The sequence below is a fragment of the Nicotiana sylvestris genome, chromosome 8, assembly GCF_000393655.2.
Source record: "Nicotiana sylvestris chromosome 8, ASM39365v2, whole genome shotgun sequence".
Taxonomy (NCBI): Eukaryota; Viridiplantae; Streptophyta; class Magnoliopsida; order Solanales; family Solanaceae; genus Nicotiana; species Nicotiana sylvestris.
This window is the reverse complement of record NC_091064.1, coordinates 209,686,314-209,704,779: the sequence shown is the minus strand read 5'-3', so window position 1 is coordinate 209,704,779 and position 18,466 is coordinate 209,686,314. Positions and strand designations below refer to the sequence as shown.

Genomic DNA, 18,466 nt, shown 5'->3' with positions numbered 1-18,466 from the left:
GTGTATTCTAAGTATATTGTTGTCTGTGTCAATAGCTTTTTGATTTTTCATATTTGTTTTGATCAATTCTGTCATTTCTGTCTCCTACCTATCTACTTGATCCGAATGTGAATTGTTTCTATTGATTGTGCTTAGTTACAATGTGTGTAATCGACTCGATTAAGTTCGTCGATTAATTATATTACGAATTCTCATAATACTGATTGAAATTATCTGTTTCTATTATTATGTACTGTTTGTTGACAGATATTGTAGATAATCATTTTTAACTAATACTCGTTAGTTAAATCATCCTGGTTTATATGAATCTGTCAAAATAAAGGTTGTATATATGTTATTGTCTGAACATTAAGGTTTCAGGACATTGTCAGTATTGACAATGATCCTGTGTGTGTTTGATTCTAGTTCAGTGTTAGGTCCAGTCTGAATTGTTTTGATAATTTCAGTAATATGTTGTTAGTTCTGAATTCAGTGAAATATTGCTGTAATGTCAAGTTTGGATTCAAGCACAAAAGTTGGTCAGATACAATTGTATTAAGAGGTTAATAGGATTGGTTATAGCTGAAGAATAACTAAGTTTGTACAGATTTTAGAATCTGTTTTGCTGTAGGTTCTGATTTTTCAGTAATAACATCAGGATTTCAGGGGCACTTTTGGGAATGAAACAGTAAAAAACAGGGTGTTAAGGCTAGTGTATTATAATGTAGTGTTAATGGCTATATTTAAGTAATAAAGGGGGAACAAGGGATAATGGGGCTGCTGAAAATCATGTTAGGATCACATAAAGTATTAAAAAGAAGTTTCAATGGAAACTTTCTGGTTGTTAAAGGGATAAAGGGTCACTCCAATACTAATTAGTATAGAACCAGCCCTGTATAAATACATGAGCTGGACAGACCTTAAAGGGCAGTCTTTTAATCAGTTTTTAAGACCCTAGAGAATTTTGAGGAGAGTTTTAAAAGGAACAAGAGGGCAGTCACACACACACACACACACACAGATATACAGCAACAAAAACAGAAAAATCAGAAACAAGAAGTTCAAAACAGGAAAGAAACTGAAAAAATCTGAAAAATGTTACTTTTCTAGAATCTGTCCGGGTCTGTTTTTAGTGGCAATTTGTGGTTCAAATCTGAAATTTCTCATAAGAATACTGCTATTGTGCATTTGTTTTCCTTGGGTCTCATTATTGCTCAAATCTGTGGGAATACTGGTATATTTTGCTGCTTTGCTGCTGCAACTGCTGAAACTTACTACTTCTACCTCCATTTACAGGTATATATCCTTTTAAATTCTATGTTGGAAAGAGATTCAATATGGCGGATAAACGAAGATTGAATTAAAATTCTGTTTTTATTTGTCCAAGTTCCTCAATTTAAATTTCATTTTTATTTTATGTTAGTTAATTAGTAGTGAATTCAATTTGATAGCTATGAGCTAATTGTCTTACTTTGAAAGTTCGTATAAAGATTTGTAATAACATTAGCTCATTATCTCATTAGTTTAATCATATTAAATTGTCGAAGTAGGGAATATGGTATGAATGTTGGTCATTATTTAAATTTTGTTGTTGGTTAAGTAAGAAGTGATGTAGAAGTGCCAAGATAATTATAGTAGTGATATTTATTGTTACATAAGGTTAAGATGGTGATGTCGATAAAATAATAGATGTGTGTATAAAAATGGGCGAAAAGCGATATGATGTAGCTTATTACAATACGTTATGAATACGATATACAGTTAAGTTACATGTAAGGTAATTTTATTAAATTAACTTGTATAATAATTCGGCCATTATAGCTCGATGTCTATCTACCTTCATAAAACAAATTAACCAAATAATTAGGCCTATTAGATTAAAAGCAAGCATATAAGAATGAAAAGAGATGTATAAGCATAAATTGCCACACTTCATATCAATGATAATTAGAAGTAGAATTTGCATTAAGTAAATAATGAAAATTCTCGGAAAATATTTCCTTCCTTTATGAATCATTTATTTTCAGTTTCATATGCAATTTATTCTTTGACATACATATATATGTCATATTTGTTTAAAATAGTATTAATCATATTTTTATTCTGTTCTTTGAATTTGGATAGACTTGAATGAACATGTTATATGCGGAAATTATAATCAATGAGCAACATTCAATAAATTGTGAATTCTTTTTTCAAGAATTAAGGATATCTAAAAATGAAGATTTCTCATAATATAATAAAACAATTTATGGAAAAATCCCTAATATCATTATAAATATGTCGCGCAATTAGGGATACGTTCGCGTACCCTGATTATATTTTTAAAAGCTAAATTCGGATTATGCGTACGCGCAATTTCGAACGAATATTTAATAAAAGGATTTTTCCAAAGGCGTTAAATCAATTTCATAAAAAACCGAGATGTACGGTTCACTATTCAGAAAAACAAATATTCTTGATTCGACACAATTTCGAAAAAAAATGATTGCTTAATAAATATATTATCAAAAGTTATTGTGTACACGTACGCGTGACACAATTCCGCATTTTTTTTAAAACTCGAATATACGTACGCGTAATTCGATTCAAAGAAGGGTTCTTAACCACAATAAGTAAAAGCGGTAGAAAAATCATGTAACAAAAAGTATTTAATAAAAATCAAGATAATTAAGCCAATAATAAAAACAGTTAAGCGACCGTGCTAGAACCACGGAATTCGGAAATGCCTAACACCTTCTTCCGAATTAACAGAATTCCTTACTCAGGATTTCTGGTTCGCAGAATAATAAACAGAGTCATATTCTCCTCGATTCAGGGATTATAATTGGTGACTTGGGACGCCTTAAAATTCCCAGGTGGCGACTCTAAAACAAATAAACAAATCCCGTTTCGACTGTCTTTCAATTGGAGAAAACTCCCCACGCGCGCCCGCGCGGGCGCGGCGAAAAGGAGGTGCGACAGCTACCATGAATTTTTTTTCTACAAATAAGATATGTTATATAGATGAGCAGCAACATACTTTTAGGGTGGACGGAATTTTTTTAATATATTTCTGAACACTTATCAAATCATATGTTACAAGAACTTCGAACTGTAAAAAAATTGCATGATTAATCTTTTCATTAATGAATCCTTGAATGTTATGACCGAAAGATGAATGGGTATGTATTAATTTTCATTTCAAATATTAAAAATAATTATTTTTTTGTTTTCGTGTCACTGTTGTTGCTATTTTTACTAAATTTTATTTTATTAATGAAATATTTTGCGTTGTTATTCACTTTGATTTAACTTCCTACTTTCAATTGAAAATGCCGAAATTGAGAGAATATTAACCAAATTTTTACCTTCATTTTCTTCTGCTTAATACAAAAACAAGGGAAATGAAACACACTCTACCATTTTTTTTTTTTTTGGGACAAATAGGACCGCAGCATAATTAGTCCATTGATTTTGCGAAGTAATTTTCCTTTATATGTATTGTTACTTCTAAAACCTGACTTTAAATATAATACAAATCTCTTCTATAGATAAAGTTGAACCTTCCAAAAGCATAAACTATTCGGTCGGAAGTGAAGAAAGACTTCATCATTTGTCTAATATAATAAATGGTGAGTGATACTATCATCCACTTACTATATATATAATTATGTTATTAAAATTTACTTTACCATAGTTTGTTGTTTATTAGTTTGGTTAAGTTAATTAACAGTATCATCTATTTAATATATTTATAGTGGTGTTGTTACAACTTAATTTACCATAATTTATTCTTATTGTAATGTTTGGATAAGTTGATTAATAGACATCCAACTAATGATGCATAAAAAACTCATCGTGCAGACATGCAAATAAATTATCTTCTCCCTGATTTAAACACAACTCCTATATTGCAAGGTTAGTTCCTCAATGGTGTTCTTATTTTAGACCTTCATTATATACATTTTTTGTTCACTTATTTTGTTCTATCTGTATTACTTTTAAAATTATATATTCTCATCATAGGTGTGTACGATCACAATATATTGCCCGATTTAAATTACACTCCAACCAAAGAAAGTATTAAAAGTTTGATTGTCATATTAACCTTTCAATTAGTACTAACAATCCTACTACTTTGTAGATATACAAATGCATAATTCTCTGCCAGAATTAAATGAAACTCCAATAATAGAAGGTAAGCATTTGAAATTCTCATTGTTATTAGTTAAAAATAAACTACAATGTTAACATTAATGAAAATTAATTACTATAACTCTCTTACTAGAAATCGAAGCTGATATAAACAACACTGTTATACAAGGAATGTTTCTATGAGATATTGATTTACCTTTATATAATGATATTATACTACATGTGGCTATATGAATCTAAATTTACTTTAAGTAAAGTGTGCAATGAGGGGAAAGCTTCTCTACGAGAGCCTATGGATGATTGGCGGAGCAGAAGTAGCAGTAATAATTGTCTTAGATCAATATACACTCACAATTTTACACATAACAGGGCAGTTGCAAAATAATATAGGATATGAAGATGATGAAGAATATCCAAGTATGACAACCATACCTTCGCACTTTTCTGTTGTTATTAAAGAACAATCTATATTGACAAATATAGATGTATATATCTACGTACCATACCTATGAATTGATTTAACTACTACTTTTCTTAGAGGTGGATGTTGAATGTGGCGAAATTTTACACTGAAGGTACCTATGAGAAACTCTTTATTCACACAACGCAGTTCGATAAAGCAAATCAATATTCTTTTGTCATTGACTTTATATACTATTGCAAGTACAGATTATTGGGACATAGGAGATGCTACATATGAATGCGAAAAGTGCGAGGCGCTCTTTTGGTATGAAGAAAGAATCCGCAAGCATTACAACTCAAAAAAACCTATTTTCACAATGTATTGTGATCGCGGAAAAATAAAGCTTCCAGATCTTAAGAAGCCTTCTGAAGTTTTGAAACAGCTCTTATTTGGATTAGTTTAGAGGAATTATAACTTTTAATATCAACATGTTCAAATCTACTTATATTCACATTTAGCATTTTGCAATGGTTTTAATATAGGTCCTAAAAGTAGCCATTTTCGAGAAAATATTAGGGGTTATAACTATATCTTCTCATTTACGTCAATGGGGGGGTAAGGTTGATATCTCTATCAACCAGAAAAAAGGGCCAAGAATATTCAGATTATGTGGTCAAAACTATCATCAAATTGGGAGCTTACTGCCTCCTGAAGGATCTAGTCCAAAATTTGTACAGTTATATATATATGATACAGAGAATGAAGTTACAAATAGAATCAACGCTATCAGGTTAGCCTTATACCTTTATTATATAATAATATGAAAATAACAATTAATTTAAAAACCTTTATTGATTTCATATATTTTTTCAGTCGTGGCCAAGATATTAATAAACTTCATGCTGAAATTGTTTCTGATCTAAAACAAATACTTGATGACAATAATATTTTGGCAAAGACATTTAGGATGGTCAGAGATCGATTCCAAGAGAATATAGACTCCAATGTTAAGTTCAGATTAATAGGGAAGAGAGGTACTGATGGTAGAATATACAACTTACCAACAATACCAGAAGTAGCTGCTTTAGTGGTTGGTGATTTTGAAGTTTCTGGAAGTGATCGCGATATCATTATAGAAACACAATCTGGACAGCTACAAAGGATAAATGAACTAAATGTTGCATATTTAGGTCTACAATATCCTTTGCTTTTTCCTTATGGTGAAGATGGGTACAGAGAGGACATTCCTTTAAGTCAAGGTGATCAATCATCGAGAGGAAGGCAATGTGTAAGCATGCGAGAATTTTTCGCTTAAAGAATTTAGGAAAGAAAAGATGAAGTTCCCATCATTGTGTCTTCAGGAAGATTATTTCAACAATTTTTAGTTGATGATTATACAATGATAGAATCTTTTCGGTTGAAATTTATAAGGACTCATCAAAAGCAATTAAGAGTTGATTCTTATAAAGTCCTAGAAGGTGCTATATTGCATGGTGACATCGATCCTTCATCCCAAGGTAAAAGGATAATTCTACCTTCAAGCTTTATAGGGGGTGCACGATATATGGTTCAGAATTATCAAGATGCTATGACAATATGCAAATGGGCTGGGTACCCTGATCTTTTTATCACATTTATTTGCAATCCTAAGTGGCCAGAGATTACTAGATTTGTGGAGAGCAGGGGCTTGAAACCTGAAGATCGTCCAGACATTTTTAGTAGGGTGTTCAAAATTAAATTAGACCACTTAGTAAAGGATTTGAGAGATAATCAAGTTTTTGGACAAGTAAAAGCAGGTATACACCATTTAGAATTTAATTTAAATAAAGATGGTGATTTTATGTGAGTTTTTTCTATGATTCAGACAATTGTTTTTTCTAATAAACTTGCATAATTTCCAATGCAGTGATTTACACCATCGAGTTCCAAAAACGAGGGCTGCCTCATGCTCATATCTTACTTTTTCTTTATGAGCATAATAAATTTCCATTTGCGTCAGATATTGATCGAATAATTTCGGCAGAAATACCAGATGAGGTGGGTGATTCTAATTATTATAATGCCGTAAAAAATTTAATGATGCACCGTCCATGTGGTTCTGCTAGGAAATCTTCTCCTTGCATGCAGAATGGTAGATGTACAAAACACTTTCCTAAAAAGTTTGTTGACGCAACAACGGTTGATGAAGAACGGTATCCTGTTTACAGAAGAAGGGATAATGGTAGAACAATTATGAAAAAATGGTATTCATTTGGATAACAGGTATGTGGTGCCACACAATCGCTTCTTATTATTAAAATATGACGCTCATATCAATGTGGAGTGGTGCAATCAAACCAGATCCATTAAATACTTATTTAAGTACGTCAATAAAGGTCATGATCGTACAACTGCTGCTTTTTCTCAAAGTACTCATGATAATGGTTCATCAAGCATTGATGAAATCAACATGTATTATGATTGTCGCTGCATATCCCCATGTGAAGCTGCTTTGAAGAATATTTAAATTCCCAATTTATCATAGAGAACCGTCAGTGGAAAGACTATCATCCCATCTTCCAAATGAACAAAGTGTCATTTTCTCTGATGATGATCCAATTGATAATGTTGTCAATACTATAAAGTAATCTATGTTTTTAGGATGGTTTAAGGCAAACAAAATTTATTCGGAAGCAAGAGATTTGACTTACGCAGAATTTCCTCTTAACTTTTGGTGGAACCAAATATTAAAAAATGGGAAAAGAGGATAAAATCTGCATTTTCTATTGGGAGGATTTTCTTTGTTACTCCAGGAAGTGGAGAGATATATTATCTCAGATTGTTGTTGAATGTAATCAAAGGTCCAACTTCGTATGAAGAACTTAGAAGAATTAACAATCAGAACTATCTTACCTTTAGAGATGCATGTTATGCACTTGGGTTGTTGGATGACGACAAAGAGTATGTCGATGCTATAAAGGAAGCAGGTACTTGAGGAATGTCATCTTATCTAAGACAGTTATTTGTCATGTTGTTGTTATCAAATTCAATGTCACGGCCATAAATTGTTTGTCAATTATCGTGGCAGTTATTGTCAGAAGATATTCTCCGTGAAGAAAGAACATTATTGAGTAACCCAGGTATTAAAAGATAAAATTTTCATATTAAAATAATTTTTTACTGCTATATGGATTAAATGAGGAATAAATGTTGATACATGATAACTTCTGTAATATTCTACTTTCTTGAATTTGGTAGTCTGATAGATGAAGGCAACTCTCTACTTTTAACTATTGATAAAGTCAATTTGATCAATTTATAATATCAATCTTTTCTCGCTACATTTTGTTCGTATATGTTCTAAATGACATTACAAATTGCAAATTTTTTTTGACTTATTTTAATACATGTAGTACTCCAGATCCATGCTTAGATATATTATTCTATAACATATAAAAACCAATGATCTGTATACTCATACAAACAAACTATATATACATGAAACTACATGGTTGAGTTTAAAGTATGAGTATATATTTTATTTTGAACTATAACATTTTTATGTCATGCAGAGGCTGAACTAACCGATGATGAATTGAAAAATCATTGCTTGAAAAAGCTGGACAAGATTTCAAAAGGTTGTAGAAAAAGCTTTAACGATTTTCCGATAATGCCAAGACCATATTACAATGAGGAAGAATTTGATGGTGCCAACAGACTAATTAATGAGGAGTTGCGCTTTAATAGGTGTTCTCTGACACATGAACATCAACAATTATTAATGAAATTAACATTCGAGTAGAAGTCTGTTTATGATAAAATCATATCTGCAGTGAATGAAGATAAATGAGGGTTATTCTTTTTATATGGTCATGGAGGAACTGACAAAACTTTTATCTGGAAAACATTGTCTTTTGGCATACGATCTAAAGGCGATATAGTGATAAATGTTGCTTCAAGTGGTATTGCTTCTCTTTTGTTACCAGGAGGTCGAACTGCCCATTCGAGATTTGCGATCCCTCTAATCCAACTGAAGATTCAGCATGCAATATAAAAAAAGGTACTCCTTTGGCAAAGTTGATTGTGAAGGCAAAATTGATCATTTGGGATGAGGCACCAATGATGCATAAATACTGTTTTGAAGCTCTTGATCGAACTCTTAGAGATATTCTAAGATTTAAAGATCCGTCAAATTTAGATCGGCCATTTGTAGGTAAAACAATTGTTCTTGGAGGTGACTTTAGACAAATCTTGCCTGTAATTACAAAAGGTGCTAGGCAAGATATTGTTAAAGCAACTCTAAATTCTTCATATTTGTGGCCCCACTGTCAGGTTTTAAAGCTAACAACAAATATGAGATTGCAAGGAAATATATCTGGTGCTGATTTGGATGATTTAAAAGAGTTTTCTGATTGGATTTTGGCAATAGGTGATGGAAATATTGGATGTTCCATTGATGGCATTAAGAAAGTAGAAATACCTGATGATCTTCTCATACATAATTGTGATGATCCAGTATCTGGAATTGTAGAAAGTACATATTCTGATTTCTTGAGACATTTCACGGATATAAAATACCTTCAAGAAAGAGCAATTCTTGCGCCAACTCTTCAGATGGTAGAATCGGTGAATGAATACATGGTTTCTCTCAACAACAGTCAAGATAAGTCATATTTAAGTTCGGATACAATTTGCAAGTCTGATCATGCATTTACATCTTTGGAACATGTACATACACCTGAATTCCTAAATAGTATTAAATGTTCAGGTATTCCAAATCACTATATCACTTTGAAGGTAGGTGTTCCTGTGATGTTGTTAAGAAATATAGATCAATCGTCAGGATTGTGCAATGGTACAAGATTGATCATCACAAGACTTGGAAATCGGGTAATTGAAGCCAAAGTATTATCAGGAAACATGGCTGGAGATAAGTTTTTATACCAAGAATGACACTTACTCCATCTGATGCAAGAATTCCTTTTAAGTTCCAAAGAAGGCAATTTCCAGTCATTATATCTTTTGTCATGACCATCAATAAAAGCGAAAGTCAGTCATTAGGTAATATGGGATTATTTTTGAAGAAGCCTGTGTTTACTCATGGACAACTATATATTGCACTTTCAAGAGTAACAAGTAGAAAAGGGTTAAAGATCTTATGTTATGATGAAGATGGGAAAATAACAAATGAAGCTACAAATGTAGTGTATAAAGAAGTTTTCCGAAATTTAGAAGATAGAAGTTTTTAATGAGTAAGTATCAAATGAGCAGCACCAACAACAAATTCAGTGTACATACTCAGTATATAGTTGGTCATACTACAAACAAAATAAAATTGGATGAGGTAAACATTCTTCTAAATTTAATTTACTTTGATATGTTATTATAGCTTAATTGTTTTTTAGTCACAGGGAAATACTTTTATTTGTTAAATTATATATCTATATTTGCAGTCAATCACTTCAGTTAAATTGTCGAGTTGCAAGAATATGGATTACCAACCATTATTTCACATTCATTGATTGCTACTAGGTATGCAATATTAATTAGGATGAATTTAATTCGCAAATATATAATAACAGTGGTAGATCGATCTGTAAATGCTCATTATGAATAGGAAGAAGAATATCTTCAAGTTGGCATAAGGTTAATACATAACTCCTGAGAAAATTGAGAATGTTTATGACAAATGCAAATTTATTGCGCAGTGCTTTGTCTATGGTACGTAGATAAAGAACTTTTCTCTTACGGATTCACTAATGGTGTCTCCTTTGCTCACTGCTAAAACATTGCAGGTGATAGCTTTACCTCCTCTTTAATAGCAATAGTTTGTGTAGAGCCAGATGTCTTTAAGGAATGGGCATTATCTGAGGGAATCAAGGTAGCTTTTAATCTTCAACATTTAGCCAATGCATTTATATTTTGTCAAATGTTTAACTTAAAGCAACGTGTGTGGAGGTCAACATTTAGATTTCATGTTTCTTTACATTAACCATCATATTTTACGTGTCTTATCATTAACACTGGAGAATTTTCAAACTTCTTAGTTGTGGATGAAGGTTTTGACAAATTGTGTGTATGTCAACATTCTACAACATAAGTGCCTTTCTCTATATTTAAAATCTGTTTGCACATGGTCTTCTTTTCAATTTTTTCTGTATCAACATTCCTGCAATTTTATGTGATAATATCTTTGGTATTCCTAAGACCTTCAAGTGAAATATGAAGTGGGAACCCTGTTTCCACATTTGCATATATTTGTTTCTATGTTGAGAACTCTTATTAGTTCTTCAAGAACATTACATTAACATTATCACTCTCTGATGTTATGTCTATGATTCTTATGGGTATATATTCTAAGTTATTTCGTAAAATCTATGTTTCACGGAATTAGACGCGATCATTCTTTCATTTCACTTATTATTTCTTGACAATGGCAGGGTTTTGACGTGGAACTCATTGATGTCAATAGGACATGTAAGGTCACTAAGGTAATGCGGCTATCCCAATGGATTTCTCATTCTTTTTGAATGGAGCTTGAATAAATAATTTCACAAATTATAGCTGAAATGTGATACAGGGGGGACAAGTTGTCAAGTATTCTGCTTTGTTGGCTTATGGGAACTATCACGGAGTTGTTGGTTTCGCAAAAGCAAAAGGTCCAACTATTCCCATTGCCCTGCAAAAGGTACATGAGTCTGTTTATTATTTGACCATTCCATTTAAAGGCGTGTTTTAATTTTGATCAATGCCTTGGACTAGATGATTGGTCTTTCAGCAACTCTGCAAAAACAAGACTTTTGTTTTTAAAATGAATTGTGCAGGCATATAAGAAATGTTTTCAGAACCTACATTATGTCGAGCGGCATCAGGAGTATACAATTTCGCATGTAGTTCAAACAACCTACAAAAAGACCAAGGTGCCAAATATCTGGAGTGTGAATTTTAGTCATTCTTTTGTTAAGCTTTTGTTTGCTCATACGCATAGCAAATGCATCGTGACTTTCTCTTTATGCTTACTTAAAAAAAGAGGAGTCTTAGTTTTCTGTTCATAAAGGGTAAAGTTTCTCTATTTTTCATTGTTTGACTCTTTGGTCTTGAACCTTTGCTTATTTGTACCTCAATGCATGTATATCTTTGGCCCGCTCCTACTAAACAGGAATGAAAGCAGGTAGAACCGTCCAAACAATTTTGCATTTAGCCGGGTTCAGGAATGTAAAATCAAAGGTATTGTATTATAATTCTTATCAAGTAGGTCACATAATGTTGAAATTTGGTGTTTGTTCTGTGCCCATCATTGTAACATCATACTCCGGCAGGTTGTTGGTTCAAGGAATCCACATAATACAGTTAAAGCTCTTTTCAAAGCTCTAAATGCGGTAAATCAAATGTTCTGCTGGCCAGGAGCGGTTCTGGACAATTACAACAGGTATATATGTAGGCTTTTGTAGTTAATGGTTTGCCTAAAATATAGACCATGTCAGTCCTTTATATGCTGTATTTAAGTTGAGCATGCATCCTTCATGAATACTCAGCTTTCTCTTTTGTAGTGTAGGTTTCTGCAGTTAATTGAGAACCTTTGAATGACCGGCATTAACGATATGTAAAATAGAGTGAACACTTATCGTGAAGTCAACTGAAATATGCAATATTGAGCTGCAATTATGGACGATGTGTATATGAATTGGAAGTGAATTTCAGAAAATCTACTTTAGCTTTTGGCTTATCGCAGCTACCCAACCTTCTCTGCTAATCATGTTTCTGTGCATAAATATTGGTGGTCCCTTGCATAGAAGTTCATATATTTGTTTTTTGATTTAATTATTTTGAATGTGATCGCTAAATTTAGTCTACAATAAATACATGTTTCTACTATATCATTTTTCTCCTTTGAAACAATCCGCGCATCGCGCGGGTACATGTACTAGTACCATTTAAGAACGGTTAACCTTTATAAATCAAAATGCTTCCTTTTATCAAAATTGTTGAAGATCTTCAAAAATCTTCTTTATTAGTATCTAAAGTTTATCTTTTCTATTGTTTATTATTGTTTCTTTAATGCCTAGCTCACTTAAAATAATACCTTGTATGTCTTAGTCATATAATTCCAATTAATATAAGTATGGAAATCGCCTTATACAGATTTCGAAAGGTGTCTAATACGTTCCTTTTTTATTTAATTTGAACCCCTTTTAGCTATAATATCTTTTATATTAACTTTTTAATATTTAATATTTTAAATTAATAAAATTTTACCTATTAAATTATTATTTTTTTAAAATATGCATGAAGGTTTAATAACTAATTTTATAAGAATTCCCTATATTGGCAATACATTACCATTCAATAATGTCAATACTAGAAAAAAATAAAAGTAATGTTAAATAGATTGTATAAAGATTTGAAATTGAGAAACAAAATATCCCCATGATAATAGATTTTTATATTATATTTGAACTGATTTTCTACTCAAATAATATTTTACTATTATTACTCGGGAGTCGTGATGACGTCTACTAGTGAAAGCCAGGCATGCCAACCTTTTTGAATTATTTACCTTTTTTCCCCTTTTTAATCCTTCAACAATTAAGAGCCAACATTATATAACAGTGGAAATTTAAAAGCGAATGACTGAAACGTAGTTTATTAATAAAGATGCCACTACCAATCCATACATAAACTAACCAAGACTGGTGTCACAATTTCACAGACTATCTAGGAGTACTACAAATAAAGGTCTTAAAGAATTATTACAACACTGTCTCTGAAATACATGAAAGAAATAGAATAAAAGGATAGAAGGAGACGCCAAGGCCTGTGGACGCCGGCAGGACTACCTTGGATTTCCAGATGGACAGAAAGCAACAACCCTGTCACGACTCGGATTTCTCACCCTCGGGAGTCGTGATGGCACCTACTAAATAGAGCTAGGCAAGTCAATCCTTAATTGCTTACATCATTAACGATTACTTCTTTTAACAATTATCAGTGATAGCATGAAAGCAACAGAATTAAATAAATAAGCGAAAGACTTAAATTTAAAGAAACTGAACAATAGTGCGAGAATCAACATATGCCTCTACCCAAGAACTGATGTCACATTACTCACGAACTTCTAAGAGTGCTAAATACAATCGTTTGAAAGAAAATATAAATTGTGTGTCTCGAATATATGAGATAAAAGACGGAAATAAAAGAAAGAGGAGACGTCGGGCCTGCGAACGCTTGTAAGGCTACCTCAGTGTCTCACTGGACTGAAGGCTGGCTCCCGCGCTACTGCTGTTGTCCAAAACCTGGATTTGTGCTAAAGAGCATAGAGCGTAGTATCAGCACAACTGGCCCCATGTGCTGGCAAGTGTCTGGTCTAACCCCGGCGAGGTAGTTACGAGGCTAAGACCAGACTCCAGATAAACCTGTACAATTATATAATATATGGCGGAAAAGTAAACAAGTAATAAGCAGTTAAAGGTGGGGAAGGGGAACATGCTTCGGGGATAGCAGTTAAAAGAAATAACGGGGAATAATAAGGAAGCTAGCACAATAACTTCTATCACAAATGAAGAAAATATAGGCAACTTTCACTTTCAGTTTCCTCTTGTTGCAGGCGTGCAACCCGATCCCATTTCTCATATCTCGTGGTAGGCGTACCACCCGCTCCCATTTCATTCTATCTCGTAGTAGGCGTACCACCCGCTCCCATTTCATTATATCTCGTGGTAAGCGTACCACCCGCTCCCATTTCATAATATTTTGTGGTAGGCGTACCACCCGCTCCCATTTCATCAATCTTGTAGTAGGCGTACCACCCACTCCCATTTCATAATATCTTGTGGTAGGCGTACCACCCGCTCCCATTTTATCAATCTTGTGGTAGGCGTACCACCCGCTCCTATTTCATAATATCTTGTGGTAGGCGTACCACCCGCTCCCATTTCATAATATCTTGTGGTAGACGTACCACCCGCTCCCATTTCATCAATCTTATGGTAGGCGTACCACCCGCTCCCATTTCAGTTCATCACACAATCACAAGAAATCCCGGCAAGGGAACATAAGTAATATAATAACTTCCCGGCAAAGGAACAAGGATATCGAAATAGTCATCCCAGCAAGGGAGAATCAGCTATAACCAATCTCACTTTGCTAGTACTCAGTTCAATTAATGGAAATACTTAATCATAGAGGATTATTATGTAAAGTATACAAGGTTTCATTCAAAAACACAACAACTTTCAAGTTAAGACCCACGGTTATGCTTGACACCAACGTATAGATACTCGTCACCATGCCTATACGTTGTACTCAACAAGAAGCAAGTAGCAAATATGACTCAACTCCTAATCCCTCAAGCTAGGGTTAAACCAAACACTTACCTCGATGCCTTGAACACCACTCAAGTCTCAATTATAGCTTTACCTCTTGATTCCACCACCAATCCGCTCGAATCTAGTCATAAGTTACTTAATCACATTAATAAATGCTAAATGAATCAACCCCAATGCATGCAAATGAGTTTTCCAAAGTTTTACCCAAAAGTCAAAATTCACCCCGGGCCCACGTGGTCGAAACCCGAGGCTCGGACCAAAACCCGATTACCCTTTCCCCACAAGTTTAAATATATGGTTTGTTTTGAAATCGGACCTCAAATTGAGGTCCAAATTCCCAATTTTAGAAACCTAAGGTTCTACCCAAATCACCCAATTTCCCCATGAAAATCTTTGATTTGAAGTTGAAATCATGTTAAAAGATGTTAAGAAGTGAAGAAAATAAGTTAGAAATCACTTATCAATCGATTCGGAGAAGAAAAGTTGTTTGGAAAATCGCCTCTTATGTTTTGGGGTTTTGAAAAGTGTAAAATAACTGAAATTCACGTGTATTTATACCCCTCCGAGGTTCCCACCGCGGACCGCTCAAGAAGGACCGCGGCCGCAGAGGCTTCCTGAAGGCCTGCGGATCTATACCCCGCGGGGGACCACGCAAAACCGACCGCGGCCGCGCAGCACCCACCGCGGACCACGCAAAGGCGACTGCGGCCGCGCTGGCCCCTCCGCGGCCGTACGCGTTTCCTCGCGGGCCATGCAAAAGGGTTCAGAGACCTGTCAAATTTCCTGAACCTGCAACATCTGATATTTTAAAGCCTAAGGCATCCCGTAACCTACTAGAAACTCACCCGAGCCCTCGAAACTCTAAACCGAGCATGCACACTACCTCAAAAGCACCCTACGAACATATTCGTGTGATCACATCACTAATCTAACATCATGAACATCGGATTGAGCCTCAAGATCCATGAAATTTCTCAGATTTTCTTTTAAACATCAATTTTCCCAATTTGGGTCTGGATCACGTCAAACGACATCCGTTTTTGACCAAACTTTATAGGAGTGATTCAAAACATATATAAGACTCGTAGCGGGCACCAAAACCAAAATACCGTCCTGATACCATTGCTTTCTAATCAGATTTCATTTCCCTTTTCTTTAAACATTTTCAGAGAACAATCTCAGTTAGAAATTCATAACTCGGGCTTGGGACCTCGAAATTCGATTCCAGGCATACGCCCATGTCCCATATTTTCCTACGGACCCTCCGCGACCGTCAAATCACGCTTCCGGGTCCGTTTACCCAAAATATTGACCGGAGTCAAACTTATTCATTTCGAGGTAAAAACTTAGAAATTTTCACAAGATTTCACGTTTGAGCTTTCCGGCTACGCGCTCGGACTGCGCACACAAATCGAGGCGACTCTAAATGAGGTTTTCAGGGCCTCGGAGACACATATTTCAATTAGAAACAGGTGATGACCCTTTTGGGTCGTCACAAACCCGAAAGCTAAGCTCCAAAAGCTGCAGCACTAGGATCTGCACACAATGCAGAGTGTAGTATCAGCACAACCGACCCCATGTGTTGGTTAGTGCCTAGCCTAACCTTGGCGAAGTAGTGACGAAGTTAGGACCAGACTACCAAATAAACTTGTGTAGTTAAATTATATACAACGAAAAATAAAAGCAGGAACGTATAGTTAAGAATGGGAGGGAGAAACATGATGCGGGGAAACATTAATAATAACATAAGGACAACAGGTAAATATAAGGAACACCATAACTCAATTATCAACAAGAATCAGAAATCAAACAAGTGCACGGCATCACCCTTCGTGCTTTTACTCTCGTCCTCACCATAAGAATCAATATAAATTGCACGACATCACCCTTCGTGCTTTTACTTTCGTCCTCACCATAAAATCAAAATAATCGACACGAAATTGTACATCGTGCGACACAACATCACCCTTCGTGCTCTAACACTCTTCCTCACCCAAACAATAAGGGCAAGGAAATAAATAAAATCACAATAAAATCCCGGCAAGGGAATAATAGTGCAACAATCAAATCCCGGCAAAGAAACAATATCAAAAGTATCAACATCCCGGCAAGGGAAATAGCATTAAAAGCAACCACATCCCAGCAAGGGCGACAATATAATAATCCTCTTTTTTTCACATTTACTCCACAACTCACTTCACAACTTGAGCCAATGCTCTATAAGGTTCAATTGTCAATTATACTTCCACAATTTATTTTACAACTTGAGCCAACACTCTTCAATATTCAAATACCAAGATTACTTCCACAAGTTTTGCTCAACAATAGAAATCATCACATAAGGAATGAACAATACAAACGGAATCACATTAACCATAGTATAAGACTCACGAGCATGCTTGACACCAACGTATAGATACTCGTCACCATGCCTATACATCGTACTCAATAAATAACACATAGCAAATAGGACACAACTCTGAATCCCTGAAGTTAAGGTTAGACCAAACACTTACCTCGATGCCATGAACACAATTCAAGTCTCAACTATCGCTTTACCTCTTAAGTCCACCACCAATTCGCTCGTGTCTAGCCACAAGTTACTTAACTATATCAATAAATGCTAAATAAGTCAATTCCAATGCATGAAAATAGATTTTCTAAAGTTTTTCCTAAAAAGTCAAAAATCGACCTCGGGCCCACTTGGTCAAAACCGGAGGTTCGAACCAAAACCCGATTACTCATTCCCCCACGAACCCAAATATATAATTTATTTTAAATTGGACCTCAAATCGAGGTCCAAATCCCTAAAATTTGAAAAACCTAGGTTCTACCCAAAACACCCAATTTCCCCCATGAAAACTCTTGATTTTAAGTTGAAATCATGTGAAAAAATGTTAAAGATTGAAGAAATCGAGTTAGAAATGACTTACAATCGATTTGGAGAGGAACTTTTCTTTGGAAAATCGTCCAAGAGAGTTTATGTTTTGAAAGGGTTTGAAAAATGAAAGATTTTCGGCTAAGTCATGAATTTGCAGGTCACAGATGTCGCAATTGCGCCTAGAGTTCGAAATTGCGAACCCTTCAGAACTTGCTAATCTCGCATTTGCGATCACTGTTCGCAATTGTGAACTCACATTTGCGATGGGAGAGTCGCATTTGCGACAATGGGGATTTTTGGGCCTCTTCGCATTTGCGATCAGGCCTCCCAAGCCTTCTCTCGCATTTGCGATGTTTATTCGCATTTGTGATCTCGCATTTGCGAGCCAGCCTGTAGACCTGCAACATACCAGCAATTCCTAAGTGCAAATTTTGCTCCGTGGCCTATCCAAAACTCATCCGAGCCCTCGAGGCTCCAAACCAAACATGCACACTAACCTAAAAACATCATAAGAACTTGCTCGTGCAATCAAATCAGTAAAATAACATCAACAACTATGAATTTAGTATCAAAATCAAAGAAAATCTCAAGAACTTTCAAAGTTTCAAATTTTACAACTAAAGTTCCGAATTGCGTCATGTGATCTCCGTTTCTTACCAAATTTTACAGGCTCAACTTAAATCACATATAAGACTTGTACCTGGCTCCGGAACCAAAATATGGGCCCGATATCATCAAATTCCAAACACATTTCATTTCAAA

At 34.5% G+C, this 18,466-nt stretch overlaps 2 protein-coding genes and 1 long non-coding RNA gene across 3 annotated transcripts; all 3 read left to right on the top strand.

Moving 5' to 3' along the window:
* Positions 1–7,034: 7,034 nt before the first annotated feature.
* LOC138876514 (uncharacterized) lies at positions 7,035–8,737 on the top strand. Its single transcript, XR_011401822.1, has 3 exons — positions 7,035–7,485; positions 7,587–7,638; positions 8,071–8,737. It is a non-coding gene; the product is annotated as an uncharacterized lncRNA (long non-coding RNA).
* Positions 8,738–8,851: 114 nt separating this feature from the next.
* Positions 8,852–9,451, top strand: LOC138876302 (uncharacterized). The gene has a single exon (XM_070155214.1). It carries the CDS (start codon positions 8,852–8,854, stop codon positions 9,449–9,451), a length of 600 nt encoding a protein of 199 aa, XP_070011315.1.
* Positions 9,452–9,758: 307 nt separating this feature from the next.
* On the top strand, positions 9,759–12,155 carry LOC104215300 (uncharacterized). Its single transcript, XM_070152781.1, has 9 exons — positions 9,759–9,842; positions 9,952–10,030; positions 10,294–10,379; positions 10,939–10,989; positions 11,079–11,186; positions 11,323–11,418; positions 11,658–11,725; positions 11,818–11,927; positions 12,054–12,155. The coding sequence occupies exons 6-9, from the start codon at positions 11,334–11,336 to the stop codon at positions 12,079–12,081; spliced, it is 291 nt and encodes a 96-aa protein (XP_070008882.1). The 5' UTR covers positions 9,759–9,842; positions 9,952–10,030; positions 10,294–10,379; positions 10,939–10,989; positions 11,079–11,186; positions 11,323–11,333; the 3' UTR covers positions 12,082–12,155.
* The last annotated feature ends 6,311 nt before the right edge of the window (positions 12,156–18,466 follow it).

Coding starts and splice junctions, on each gene's coding strand:
- LOC138876302 (XM_070155214.1), top strand. CDS start 8,852: ATGAGATTGCAAGGAAATATATCTGGTGCTGATTTGGATGATTTAAAA.
- LOC104215300 (XM_070152781.1), top strand. CDS start 11,334: ATGTTTTCAGAACCTACATTATGTCGAGCGGCATCAGGAGTATACAAT. Junction 11,726..11,817: donor TCAGGAATGTAAAATCAAAG/GTATTGTATTAT, acceptor ATACTCCGGCAG/GTTGTTGGTTCAAGGAATCC. Junction 11,928..12,053: donor GTTCTGGACAATTACAACAG/GTATATATGTAG, acceptor TTTGTAGTGTAG/GTTTCTGCAGTTAATTGAGA.